This window comes from Dryobates pubescens, chromosome 13 (assembly GCF_014839835.1).
Source record: "Dryobates pubescens isolate bDryPub1 chromosome 13, bDryPub1.pri, whole genome shotgun sequence".
Lineage (NCBI taxonomy): Eukaryota > Metazoa > Chordata > Aves > Piciformes > Picidae > Dryobates > Dryobates pubescens.
In genome coordinates this window covers 5690741-5705274 of record NC_071624.1, presented here as the reverse complement: position 1 = coordinate 5705274, position 14534 = coordinate 5690741, and the positions used below count along the sequence as shown (strand labels likewise).

Here is a 14534-nt window from a genome sequence, read left to right as displayed (position 1 = left end):
ACCTGTGGCAAAGCCAGGAGGAAGTGCATCTTTGTTTTTGTGGGATTGGATATGTTTGGTAAAGTTTCCCTCCATGTTTAAGACGATTAAGTTCTTGTTAATCCCCTGCTTACAAAACAACAGATTCATAAAATCTATCCTGCAGAATCAAGCACAGATTAGTTTGCTATTGTGTACAAGCACTTGTGCTAAGTAAACAGAATGCAAACTCTGTCCCCCAAGTCTGAGGAAGTGAGGAAGAGTTTAGGCTTCCACCTTGTTGCACAGCCTCTAAATAAGAGAATAATAAAGTCCCCAAGTTTTGGGAGATAATGAATGAGCACCAGCCAGTCAGACAGGAAGGAAACTGCACCCGCAACTCCATGGCAAAGGATAGGACCCAGAACAGGCAGCACTTGTGAATTTTAGAAGTCTTCATAAGGAGAGCATAAACCAAAGGTCAACTACCACAATTGGAGAGAAAGTGTTCTGAATGGCAACTTATTGATTCATTGTCAGTTTTCATCTACTGATTGCTAGGATTACAGGCCAGGGTGCAGCTGTGGTGATGATGAACCCCAGCCATGAAACTTGATTAAAGCCTGAGGGTGAATCAATGAGAAAAACACGATTACCAAATCACAGAGAATTAGCAGTGAAAAGCCTGGAGTTATGCGGACTTGAGCCCCCCAGTCACTTTGATACCTAAAATGCCAAAATCCTCAGATTCACTTCACTAAGCACCCCTAACGTATCCCTGGAAATGTCTGGACATAGGCAGGACTTTTCAGAGGGTACCTCCTGTTTCTGCTCAGGAATATTTGCATGGTACTAGGGAGCCATGACTTAGACAGACTGGAGCAGTAAGCTTTTTTGCCATAGGAAAATGACAGACTAGACCTCCAAGGACAGGCAGTTGTACATGAAACAGAAGAAAAAGAGAACACAAAATGAAATGGAGGGAGGACAGGTAGTGGTGTGACCACACTGATATCACAGAGAGACACAAGGAGTGAGCAGACTTGGTACCCGGCAGTCCCATGCTGCTATGAGTCTCCTTGTTTTTGTTGTTCTTCTCCTTTTTAAACTTAGTCACCAGCCGGAATTTACCACTGCGGCTGCGTTTGGAGTAGTCCAGCATCTGGTTCTGTATGAATGAAAGAAGAGAAAATCAGGCAAATAGTTATAAATTGATTGGAATGTCCCAAGAGGAACAAGTACTGTCAAGCTCAGCTCTATGACCTTGGAAGAGAGGAACAAATTCTAAACTCATTCTGATCAAGACTGGAAAGGAAATAGAGAAAACTGATGCCATTCACACAGGGGACCTTAGCAGGAAAGTATTTCCTTTAGCCCTAGGGAGTCAAGTTTCCGTCTTAATGATTTTCTGTCATATCAGTCATATTCACAGAAAGTCAAACATTCACAGCCAACCCCTGAAAAAGAGAACAGCTATAGAAGTACAGTGCTGGTCCTCCTCACCTCCTCATCACAGGGCTCCACAAGTTGCCACAGCCAAGGGATGTCTGCCAATTTCCTCAGCTGGAGGTCCATGTCTGCCAGGGCTGCTTGGAGCTGCTCCTTCTGTGGAGGATCTAATTGCTGGATCAGAAACGGAAGCAAAGCAGAGTTGAAAGCCATATGGTGAAACACAGTCAGGCCCTTGACTTGAAATTCCTAGCTAACAAAGCAGTTCCTCCTTTTAAAAGGAAGCATACACCAGGCACTGGCCAGATATCACCAAGTCAACTATTTTCATCTTTTCTGAGTCTCAAACCCCACACAAGCTAGCTTGAGTGCTCATCATGCACATGTAGGAACATCATAGAATCACAGAATGGTAGGGGTTGGAAAAGACTTCTGGAGATTATCTAATCTAGCTTCCCTAATAGAGCAGGTTCACATAGAGCAGGTTGCACAACATCAAATCCCAATGGGTTTGGAAAGTCTCCCAAGGAGACCTGAAACCCCTCTGGGCAGCCTGGTGCAGTGTTCTGGCATCCTTGAAGTAAAAAAGTTTCTCCTTAAGTGAAACCTCCTCTGTTCTGGTTTGTACACCATCCTAATTCCTGGATGATGTTTAAACTGACTTGCTACAAAGACAAAGAATAAAAAGACTAGCAAAATGTTGTTTGTGAAGGCAACAGTAGGAGAGGAGAGAAAGTGGGAGGCTGCTTTACTCCTCAGCTTTGGGCTTCTTACCAGTGCCATCTTGCCTGCCAGCAGGAGCTCTGTCTCATTATGCAGGGCTTTGACATTATTCACCATCTCCACAACAAGGCTGCAGTTCAGACCCTGCAGGGAGGCAATTCATGCACAAATTAAGCCTGGAAACGCAGAGGTCTGAGAAGTCAGAATGAAGAAGTCTTAGAAAAGCAAGGCCCACTTTTGGTCAATTAGGAAGGAAAATCAAGAGCTATGGAATAAGGATGAAATGGGGTATGTTAAGTGAGTGAAGTACCTCTGTAGACTTGGATTTAGCATAGACCTTGTCCATAGATTTCGAGCTGGCATTGACAGCATGGGCAAGCTCCTGTTCCATATCCTGATAAGACTGGGCTATTTCCCGAATGCTAAAGAGAAAATTAGAGACTGCATCAGCAAGTGCTCAAAGCAGGAAACCTTTCCTGACTGGGTATCTCCTTTTAAGACCCATCTGAGTGACATTAGTAGGAATCAAGCATGGGACAGGCACAGCTTCTGGCAAAGCAGGGCAATTCTCCCTGCTGCAGTGAACACACAGAGACAAAGCAAGGCAGACTTCACACATACAACTCCAGGTACATATCAAATTCTGCACGTGAGTTGGGATCAATCTGAAATACAAGCCATGTATTTCAGTATGGCCATGGTGATATGAAAGGCATCTGCACATATGGCAAGTGATTCAACACTTTGATGTCTCTCTGGGACTTTTCTCTCAGAGGCCCAGACCAAGTTGCTAAATGACTAATGAGCAGATGAGCATACATTTCAGAAATCTGCTGGGCATCAGAGTTACAAGAAGCCAGCTTGCTGCTTGAACTCTCAGAGAGGCCTTTGTTTCATTTCTGATAAAAATCACTGATATTCAAAGATAATGGGTTATTTCAGGGTTAAAGAATCCATGGCTGCTCATGGAAGTAACATTTTTGTGTCCAAATGACCTAAGAAAGTTTATCCAACTTCAGTCCTTGTGCAGCTGGGATGGGGTGTAACGAATGATGCTACCCCCAGTGCCTTGGAGCAGCACTGCAAAAGATAAGAGTGAACAGGAACATCTCCAAGGACAGGGAGTATGACAAGAACTTCAGGCACCCAAGGACAGCTCTATTTACTAAAAGCAAATTGAGTCCCACCTGTGGATCAGAGCACCTGCAGCTTGACCAAACTGATTGATCTGGGTGGATTCTTCTTCAGACATGATCTCAGGATGCAGGGAGAAGGAGGAGGGTCGGGACAGCTCACACTTCTGTTTGTCCTCCCAGGACTTTAGGGTGCTCTCAAATGCCTGAAAACATAGCAATCAAACTGTAAGATACCTTGTAAAGCTCCTATGAAAACAAAGGCTGTGCCTATGCCTGTAAAACATGTAGATCTAGTACGGACACTTTTCATTGTAGGACCCAGTTGTTCAGCTGCTTATAACTTTGCTAATCATATGTATGGGAAGAAGTCTTCCATGTCACGTACTTGCCTTGGCTTAAGTTTTGCTTATGCCTAGTTTTAGTCAAAACTGCTAGGTCAATTCTAAGGTCTAGACTAGCAAAATCCACTAATTCCCTACTGTTGGCAGCCTTTTCTTTGAGCAGCTGTATCACTTCTATACATCAGTATTACTGTGACATCTGAGCTGGAAATAAACAACATTCAAGGCTCCTCCTTATCTGGAAGTAAACTGGGCTCCTCCAGTAACTCATGGACAAGCAACTGAACTCAGAGCTAGGACCTGTTGTACCCCTTGAGCCCTTAGCTATACTCTTGTTGGCATCAGCTAGGGTACAGGAAGAAGCAAACCCAATTCAGTGCAGAAGGGTCAACATTGTATATGGTGAAAATGAAAACTGACACACAAAGCCTCAGGGCAAGCAGAGATAGATCAGTACGTGCAAGAAATGGCTAGAAAGAAGGTTAGACAAGAGAAGGTTCTAAAGAACAGACTAGAAAGAACAGACCAGAAAAAGCGCTGAGCAACCTGTTTTGATCTTACTCCTGACATTGGACTAGAGACTTCTGGAGGTCCCTTCAAACCTGACTTATCCTAGCATCTTAAGAAGGACATCAAAGGGAAAGAAGCGAAAACCCAACTTTTAATCAGAGGAAGTGGTATACAAGAAATAATGCTACAGATAATACAGGGGAAAGCACTATACTGAAGAAAATACAACTGCCTAATTATGTAATTAATTTAGTTTTATTTTGTAGTTCTCTGTGTCAGAAAAAGCTGATTAAACCCAAGGTGAATACATAGAATAGAATACATAGAATAAACCAGGTTGGAGGAGACCTTCAAGATCATCGCGTCCAACCCATCAACCAATCCAACACCACCTAAACAACTAACCCACAGCACTGAAAAGACCAAAACAGGAAGAATAATTCAACAATGGGAATACCAAGCAGGGGTGCAAAGCTTTCATGGAAAAAAATTTTAAAAATCAGCATCTAGGGAGCCAGAAAAGAAATTGACTGTGATGGGTGGATGGGGAAGAGGAACAAAATAGTGTTCATAGATCTTGGACCTGGGCGGTCAAATGAATACAGACTACATAAGGAGCACAGGACTAATCGTAGAGAGAGCAGACAGATGGAGCAGAAAAGCCTCTGTCCACTAAAACACAGCTACTTTTGGGAATGGCTCAAGGTCATGGGGACATACCATTCTCTTGCCTCTGCAAATACAGGACAAAACCAGGCTCTGTCAGCCCAGTGTAAGCTACTTGCTGATCTCAACCTTGCTAGTGACTCTTCAGTGGTCCAAATGAGGTCACATGAGGAAAATGAAGGGCAGAAGCTCTCTCACTCCAGGAAAGACTGTACACTATTCCAGTCTCCTCCTCTCCACAATATTTACAGCAAAAGATGACAGGACAAGAGGTAATGGTTTTAATCTAAAAGCAGGTAGAGATTTAGACTAGATAAAAGGAAGAAATTTTTTACAACAAGAGTGGTGAAATACTAGAACAGATCAAGTTGGACATGGCTCTGAGATAGTTAGAGATGTCCCCACTCACTGTGGAGAAGCAGGCTAGATGAGCTTTAAAAGACCCTTTAAAATCACTCTACAATTCCATTATCAATACCCACAGCTCAAGTGGTCTTGGGTGTTGCCCTCTACTGCTGTGACAGGGGCACTCTATGCTCACCTTTGCTTTCTTTTCATGTCATTGTAACTTCCTGGCAGGTAAGATGCCTCAGGTCTCTGGCTGGCTGCATTCCCTATTTCCTCTTTGTTCTCTCTTTTCTTGTTACTCAGCAGGCTGAGCCTTTTGCAGAGGACTTCCATTTGCTCTGGAAGCTGGGTAAACAGGTGTTGTGCTGCAAAGTGTTAAGAGCTACTCTCAACTGAATTATTTATGGAGGGACACTTCCAGAGCAGGGAGGAACCATAAAGCCTGTTTGTGCCCTTACAAGGCCTTTATCCTTTCCTTTGGCTTACCACCACTCAGTAACACAGTCAAATGGCAAGGACACTTCCTTACGTGCTTGTGCTCGTCAGGTATGCTTGAAAATGATGAGATGATACAGACACACTGCTGAAGCAGGCATAAGACACTGCTTTACTTGGTTAGTGAGGTATAAGCCACATCTTGAATAATAATGAGAAATTAAAATATGGAACAGCTGAACCCAGACAACCCACAGCACTCAGTGAGGCAAGCGTCCCGCGCGAAAAGCGGCGTGCACGCATGGTAAGAAACGCTGTCACAAGGCAAAATAAGCTTGCAAAAATGACCTGGTTCATGCAATTTCCCAAATGGTGAATGCAAGTCTCACCATATTCTGTGTCAAAAGTTGAATGGTGTGCAGCAAAACATGATTCTTACATTCACATTGGTCACTTCCATGCTTTCCAGGACTATGTGACACCAGAACACATGTATACCACCCCGTGTATATCAGGCTGCTCTTACCCTGTCTCGGGTGAGGGTTTGTGCTCTGTTCTTGTGAACAATCCAAATGTAACCTGGAGGCTGGATCCAGGCCTCTCCATCTACTTGCACTGGAACTCCCTCTTCTCCAAGGATTGCTATCTTCACTGTCCGACACTGCAAGAAGTGACTGTGTAAGAGCAGCTCTACAATGCTGGTTTTACAAAAACATGAGACACTCTTTCCCAAGTACTTCAGCAGGTACTGCACTTCGGTGTTACTAGAGGGACATGTGCCTGGCAGGCCACATCTCACCCTTATGTGGCAGGGACCATTTGCTGCATCTTTGGACTAATCTATATTTGAGTTGCTGGTCTAACTCCTACCAAAATGCACACTAGCTAACAATTCCATGCCCAAATTCCCCCTGAATATGCTGATTTTCAGCTCGGCTGGATGTCCTTCCCGTGGACCAGAGCAAATACAAAGGCTGGCTCTACCATCACAAGCTGGAGATAGGGAAGGCAAGAAGAGCTCACAAAAGCAATTGATACCTGTGCAATCCGGTGATGCTGCAGGTTTATCACCCGTGACACGGCCATCTGCATGCTACCAAACACTGCTACCACCTCCAAAATCTTGTCATCAAAGGAGGGGGCTGTAAATGTCTAGTCAGATACAAGGGAGAGAGAATTCAGCTGACACAGCTCTGTTGCAGAGGTTTCCTTTACATCCTACTAGTGCAGAACTGGAGGTGGCCTTCAATTGTGCTACTTAATCTGTATAAAATTAAGAAGAGAAGGTGAAGATCTGCAGAGAACTAGGAAGGAAATAAAGGAGCCCAAATATTCCCACTGTGCTTCCAATGGCAGCTACAGTACAATTCAAACACAAAGGCTGTAGGCCACAAGGCAGTCATTCCTGCAAGAGTAGGCATTTTTCATCTCAGGTAATACCATGTTCTGACTGGATCTAACCACTTTTGTCTTTAAGTGGCTTTACTCCTCGGGAAAGTCTGAGGGGAGAAGGTCAATCTAAAGCACTTCCTCCAAGTCCAATGCTCAAGAGAGCATCTGTATTTTTTGGGATCGCTACAGACTGCTTGGGTACAAAGCAGCTGAAGACTGGACTTCAGTATCCCATCCACTTCACAGAGAAAGTACATACAGACAGGCCCCTTGCCCTCTTCTTCCAAGCACTATTCTCTGGGGCTATAGCTTCAAAAGCAACAGCAAGTAAAAAAACATTTACTGGATTGCCTCAGAGAATACTCACATCATCTTCCTTTGTTCCCCCCCAAAAGTTGGTGCCTCCTGCATAGCTGGGAATGTTAAGTACAGCTATTCCCTGGAGACTGGGCAAAGGGATTGGCCTCCCATCACACTGCACAGAAAAGATGGCAACATTATACTCAGCACAGAAGTGAGCCCCTTCTGCCCCAGTATGACCTCTAAGAACATAAAATAGCCTGCATAGCTTACCAATAAATTTATTTAAATGTCTAGTTTCTTATTGACCTAATGGAGTTGAATACATCCATTTGTGATTTATGAACCACTGCTCCTTTGGGAGAGGGTGGTTTTAGAAGGCTTCTATTGCTTCTTTTCCCAAAGAGGAACAGGAAACACCTGAGAGGCTTGGCAAAGCCTCTTGGTTTATTCCTCCAGAAAGGGACATAAAATTTCTGAAACACCTACACAGTCTGCTCTGATAAAAGTCTCCTCCTGCAAGCTACCTAGCCCATGTGAAAATGTTTCTTTTCCATTTCAATGCACATTATAGCTTAGTTAAATTAAGAGCTTTCCATTGCACCCACAAACTAAAATGATGTGTTGACAAGAGATCCCACATACAGTGTAACAGTGTTATCTATGCTGAATAGAGCTGGGGACAGCTAGTGCTTTCCAGGAGGACGACGCTCCCAGAACAAGAGGAGCTACTTTTAGCTAACTCAGGGTGAGATACAGTGTAATTGCTGTTATCAAGCAAGCAAGGGAAAAGCTTTCATGTTACCAAGTGGAATCACCACACCAAAGTTAAAGCATCTGAAGGAAGTGCAATTAGGTCTCCCAGTTTCAGGGACAGAAGGGCAGGCAAATTCCTCACCTCCAGCAAGACTTTCTGCTCCAGGTTTTTGTATGTTCTGTGCAGCAGCTCCTTGGTCCCCAATACTCCGTACCACATCATGTTTTTAGTACGACTTCTAAGGGAGGAAATCAAAAAAGGCATTTATCTTCTCACTTAGAAGGAAAAAAAACACACCCCACGTTGAAATGGTACCTCCTACATCCTGAAACACAAAGGTGTTTTGCTTCTAAAAGGGCCAAGCAATCAAAAAACTCATTGCTTGTGCTAGGAAACTACTTCCCTTTAAATGAGTAACACACACTGCCAGATTCCCCTGACACAGAACTCATCAATCCCATACACCAGGACATCAACAGTGCTTTGCTGTATTAGCAATTAGTATTAGTATAGCAATATACCGGTCCCAAGCTATACAAAGCATCCTGTAGCTGCCCAAGTATTCAAAAGACCAAAACCTGTGGTTTTCACTAAATTAGGATCACGGTCAAAATCAGCCTCTGCAGCATTTAGAGCTGAGCTGAGTGTCTCTCGTAGCTAAATAGCAAGCCTAGGAGAACAATCTGTGAGTGAGATCATGAAGTAAATAGAACCAATGCACTAAACCCACACTGATGTAGCTACTCAAAGATCTTCCACCAGCCACAGCAGTATAATGAATCAATAATAAATCAGTAACTTCTCTCCCCATCATGATTTCAAACCTTGAAGGATATTGCAGAAAAGACTGACAATATACCTATTCAGTACACTTGTAAACAATCAGCTTCAAAACTACACAGAAACATAAAGCAGTTTCAGTCACTTCTGGCAGTATCCAAAGCCAAACCCACCTGCATTTTTCTGGGTGCTCATCACGTTTATTGTTGAAGTCCAAAGAAATTTTTGCATCCAGTCCAATTCCAAAGTAATTATTCATGACACATTTCTCTGTGTAACATTCACTGGCAAACAAAAGAACAGAACTCTCGTTTGTAAGACTACATACCACTTGCTACACATCTCACATGCTCCCTCTGGCCACTTCATCATTCTCTTGCACAAAAAGGTAAAGAGAGTGAAGACTGCATGCCAGTGTGCTCTGGCAAGCACTGCTGGGCACTGCCTAAAGCCCACATGAATACTATGAAGTAGCTACTGATGCACAGAGGTCCCTGAACTGCAGCCTCTGTCTGCAAGACTTCATAGCCACAAGATTTGCAGAGGAACTCTCTCCTTGCCACAGAAACAGATTCAAAGTCTACACTTCATTTACAAAGAGGTATGATACTTATCACTGGCGTCATGTGAAAGGTCTCACAAAACACTAGCAATGCTGATTGCTTATACAGGGACAGACAAACTGACAAATGAGCTCCACAGTGTCAGCTACTCATCTCAGAGGCAGTCAACTCCGTCAAAAAGAAATTAGAAGTCTACCATTGCATTTTTACTATTAAACAGCTTAGCAGAAACAGCCTGAGAAAGTCTTCCAAGTCAGACTTGTGAATGCCTCCCTGTTGTCATCTGTCTATGACCTTTCTTGTATCTCTATGCTGTAGCAGTAGTGATCTCCCCACAGGTTGCTGTCTATTAACTGGAAATCGGAGTCACCCTCAAGTCTGAGCTAGATTTCATTCTCACCTAAAAATCTTCTACCATGGGACAGGTGTGTCAATGCAGGTATAAATGCATAAGATGATCCCCACTGGTACCCAGCATATGAGTTCTTTAACATCACTCTGGGCTGCTGCAGTCCATTATTTAGCTCTCAAAAATACTCTACTTCTCTGCTGAGGTCCATTTGGGAATGCCCACTCCCTCCCTTCAACCTTCTGGGCATACTCACAGGTTTTCAGGCTCAGAGTTAAAGGGATCAGCATGGATCAACAATCGGCTGATGACAGAGCTTCCAGGCAAAGAACCAGACATGCCAGCACGGATATCTACAGGAAGATTGACCATGGGGAAGAAAGTATGCAATTAACAGTAGCAGAAAACAGGTAACTTCAACCTCAGAACAAGACAAGAGGACAAAATACATTAACACTTGTCATTCACTATGGAAAGCACACAGCAATAGCGCTTTCTTCCACTCTACAAGGCTCAGCTCCCTCAATAAGGAGAAGAGTTTCTAGGGCTGCTCACAGGGCTTTTGACAGACAGGGTATCATCTTACACCAGCAGCACAGCTATAGACACCTGGAACTGGGAAGTAAAATTGTCTTCACTGCAGCAGCTTTTTAGTTTCAGGGTGAGGCATGCAACATTCTTGCCTCAATGAATACAGACAGAGTAGTGGGAAGCTATTCTCCATGTTACTCAAGAATTACTGACTCCTGCTTCTTAAATTATTAGTTGATGAGCCACAAACAGTAGCTTTGTCAGAAAGAAAGCAAATTACCTGCTTCGAGAAGAAAGAATGTAAACAAATAATTAGGGGGAGGAGGTAGAAGAACAGCACTATGGTGATAGGGAGAAACTGCTATACAAGATATGTATATTGGAATTCTGCTGGATCTGGGCACCTCCAGTGACTTGAACCTTCACATGAAGGGATTGCTACTCCCAGTTTATGGCTGCTATTCTTCAGAGGCCTTTCTGAGCAGCATCACTATCAGCCTTCTCAAGGTTACTTTGAGCTCAGTATCTCCTTGTAACTGGCATCTAAATGCTCTCACTGCACAGTGTTAATAAAAATCTATGTCTAGGTCTTGTCTACAAACTGGAAACTATTAGAGCTCCCTCCAAGTCTCCACTCCTCAGTCCTAGTGGAAAGTTATATCCAAATGGATTTTTCTCCAAGAAGACCCTTCAGTACAATTTGATGTTTTCATGTGGAGACCGCAGTCTGCCTTGCTGTCACCCATACTCTAGTTGGCTGCCTCAGCAAGAAGTGGTGGGTGTTACACTTACTTGGGTAGAGGATTTTCGTGTTCAGCATTGGCAAGTTGTCTCGGTTTCCTGTCTGGGGAGGAAGAGATGCAGAGCTGCCCAGTGACAAACTTCCTTTGTTTATTAGCCTTTCACAAGGGGACTTGGAAGCTGTAAAACACAACACAAACGTGGCTACTGACAAACATAATGCTGTGATTCAGATCAGCACATAGAAGCACAGTCCAAACAGTGAGACTGGGTCAGGAATCACTCAACAGCAAAACACTGTAGTCACCATAAGCGGTCACAGAACCAGTCACTAGGTGACAGAGATGTAGCATATGTGTGGCCAGAAAACCTCAGAGACCAAAATGCTTGTGGTAGGTTGAGAGAGGGCTTAGCTCTCCCTCCTCCACAGAGTAAGAAACCACAGCTAACTCAGTCGAAGAGCAAAAGCTATATATTTACAAGCATATATGGAAAGCAGGTTATATATAACACAATATATACAGGTATTTACAATATATACACAGAAATACACAGCAAAGACAAATAACACAACAAAAATCCCTCCCTCAGGGAGGGATCCCCTCTTTGGAACCCCCTCTCTCCCCCCCTTACCTCCCTTTTTCCCCAAAAAGGGGTTAGAGAGAGAGAAAGGCAAGTTACTAAGGAAAAGAGTTGTTAGCAAGCTTCAAAAGCCCATGCAGGATTAGTGTTTGCTTATCTGAAGGCCAAGTCCAGCAGTTCGCAGAAGAAGCAGGCAGGGAGAACAGGCTGAAACACCAAACTCCCCCAACTCCCAAACCGAACTGAACTGAGGAAAAAATTTTCCAACCGCTTCACAATCTAAAGCTGAATTTTTGTTTATCAACCAATGAAATTCGTTTAGAATATCAGAATGTTTTGGTTCTAGTACCAAAAACATTAGCCAGTGTGTTCCAGCAGTGTTTGTTCTTAAAGGCACAGCCTCAAACGACCACAGTCCACCCCTTTCTAAACAATTTCATTGGCTGTTCATACTGTCCATCCAATCCAGAACAATATTTACAGTTCGTAAGTTAAGTTCATCGTCCATTCCGGCTATACTCAGATGTAGATGATTCAGAAGTCCAAGAAAATCCAAAATCAAGAAAATGGAAAACAGTTTGTCTCTCCGCAGACGAAGCGAAGAAAAAGGGAAACAGGGACTCAGGGACTCTCAGTTGACTCAGGGCTCTCAGGGTTCTCAGGGTTCGTGCACCGTAGATTCCTCAGGGACTCTTTCCTTTGGACGCGCTGTAGCTGTACAACATTCTGAAATTAAACTCTCTCAGCTAAAGTTAAATCTCTTTGTGGAATACACTGAATTTCACCATTCTCTTGCATTACCCAATAAGTGTGACCCGGACCTTCTGCTGAAACCACCCCTCGGACAGGTTTAGCCTCTCCTGAGGGCGAAAATACCCAAACAGTTTTACCTAACAGATTCTTTTCCCTAACAACAGGAACTCTATCACCTTCTACTTTCTGTAGCAGATCAGAATGTGCAGGTCCAGCTCGGTTCACTGAACCTCTACTGTTCACCAGCCAGGTTGCTTGTGCTAAATGTTTCTCCCAGTTTTTCAAAGATCCACCTCCCATGGCTTTGAGAGTGGTCTTCAACAAACCGTTGTAGCGTTCAATCTTCCCTGCAGCTGGTGCATAGTAAGGAATATGGAAAATCCACTCAATACCGTGCTCTTTTGCCCAGCTCTTTACAAGGTTATTCTTGAAGTGAGTTCCGTTGTCTGACTCAATCCTCTCTGGAGTTCCGTGTCTCCACAGGATCTGTCTCTCCAGACCGAGAATGGTGTTGCGTGCAGTTGCATGTGGGACTGCGTAAGTTTCCAGCCATCCAGTGTTTGCCTCTACCATAGTAAGCACGTACTGCTTACCAGAACGAGAACGTGGTAGAGTGATGTAGTCAATCTGCCAAGCTTCACCATACCTGTATTTGGACCATCTGTCACCATACCACAAGGGCTTAATTCTCTTTGCCTGCTTAATAGCAGCACAAATGTCACAGTCATGGATGACTTGTGTGATGGCATCCATGGAAATGTCTATGGATCTGTCACGAGCCCATTGGTATGTTGCATCTCTGCCTTGATGTCCTGACGAATCGTGAGCCCACCGAGCTAAGAATATCTCACCTCGGTGTTTCCAGTCGAGATCAAGTTCAGAGTCCTTGTCTACTTGAGAAACTCTTGCAGCTAGATCTGCCTGATGGTTGTGCTGCTGTTCCTCAGTAGCTTTGCTCTTGGGAATGTGAGCATCAATGTGTCTCACCTTCACTGGAATTCTCTCGATTCGATCAGCAATGTCTTGCCACAGTTCAGCTGCCCAGATGGGTTTTCCTTTCCTCTGCCAGCCATTCTTTTTCCAGTTCTTTAGCCAACCCCATAGAGCATTGGCTACCATCCATGAGTCGGTGTAGAGATAAAGCTTTGGCCATCTCTCACGTTCAGCCACGTCGAGAGCTAGCTGGACAGCTTTTACCTCTGCAAACTGACTGGATTCTCCTTCTCCATCCTTCGCCTCTGCAACTCGGCGTGTTGGACTCCACACTGCAGACTTCCACCTTCGCTTGTTCCCGACGAGACAACAGGAACCGTCTGTGAACAAAGCATATTTCTTTTCATCATCAGAAAGGTCATTGTAAGGAGGAGCTTCCTCAGCACGAGTTACTCTCTCCTCTGGAGGTTTAGCACAGTTGGTATCTTCAGGCCAACTTGAGATCACCTCCACCAGACCAGGTCTTTCAAGATTTCCCATTCGAGCTCTCTGTGTTATCAGGGCCATCCACTTAGACCAGGTGGAATCTGTGGCATGATGTGGTGTGGAACCTTTGCCTTTGAACATCCAATTCAAAACTGGCAATCTGGGAGCTAAGAGAAGTTGTGACTCAGTTCCAATTACTTCAGAAGCTGCTTTCACTCCTTCATAGGCAGCTAGAATCTCTTTCTCTGTTGGAGTGTAATTAGCCTCTGAACCTCTGTAACCTCGACTCCAGAAACCAAGAGGTCGTCCACGTGTCTCACCTGGAGCTTTTTGCCACAAGCACCAGGTTGGACCATTGTCACCTGCAGCCGTGTACAAAATGTTCTTAATGTCTGGACCATCTCGCACAGGTCCCAGACCCACTGCTTGGACTACTTCTTGCTTTATCTGGTCAAAGGCTGCTTGTTGTTCAGGTCCCCAGTGGAAACTGTTCCTCTTTCGAGTCACATCATACAGAGGTTTCACAATCTGACTGTATCCAGGAATGTGCAGTAGCTCAGTTGGCAGTGCTTTGAACTATGAGTGCTGAGGTCATGGGTTCGAATCCTGCAGTGTGCTAGATGTAACATTTCTGTACTTTTTAACATAAAAGAATTCCAGGCACCGATCATACAGGAGCTGCATCTTGTACTTAAACCACAAATATAATTTTTGCATTATATATTTACCTATCTTATCGATAATCATACCCAGGCAATACTTGTAGATCAATACACCAAAGACCGAGAAGAACAGACGCTC

At 44.1% G+C, this 14534-nt stretch overlaps 1 protein-coding gene across 4 annotated transcripts in view; it reads right to left on the bottom strand.

Annotated features, from left to right (window-relative positions):
* DGKD (diacylglycerol kinase delta) overlaps positions 1 to 14534 on the bottom strand; it is a 63110-nt gene that overhangs the window by 5401 nt on the left and 43175 nt on the right. For all 4 annotated transcript variants that reach the window (XM_054167089.1, XM_054167087.1, XM_054167085.1 and 1 more), the window contains 12 exons: positions 11031 to 11159; positions 9964 to 10060; positions 8969 to 9079; positions 8157 to 8253; positions 7326 to 7433; positions 6605 to 6718; positions 6093 to 6227; positions 3318 to 3469; positions 2441 to 2552; positions 2182 to 2274; positions 1462 to 1581; positions 1009 to 1126 (listed from right to left, as the gene is read on the bottom strand). In XM_054167089.1, the coding sequence (XP_054023064.1) occupies positions 1009 to 1126; positions 1462 to 1581; positions 2182 to 2274; positions 2441 to 2552; positions 3318 to 3469; positions 6093 to 6227; positions 6605 to 6718; positions 7326 to 7433; positions 8157 to 8253; positions 8969 to 9079; positions 9964 to 10060; positions 11031 to 11159 (1386 nt within the window). The remainder of the gene's footprint in view (positions 1 to 1008; positions 1127 to 1461; positions 1582 to 2181; positions 2275 to 2440; positions 2553 to 3317; positions 3470 to 6092; positions 6228 to 6604; positions 6719 to 7325; positions 7434 to 8156; positions 8254 to 8968; positions 9080 to 9963; positions 10061 to 11030; positions 11160 to 14534) is intronic.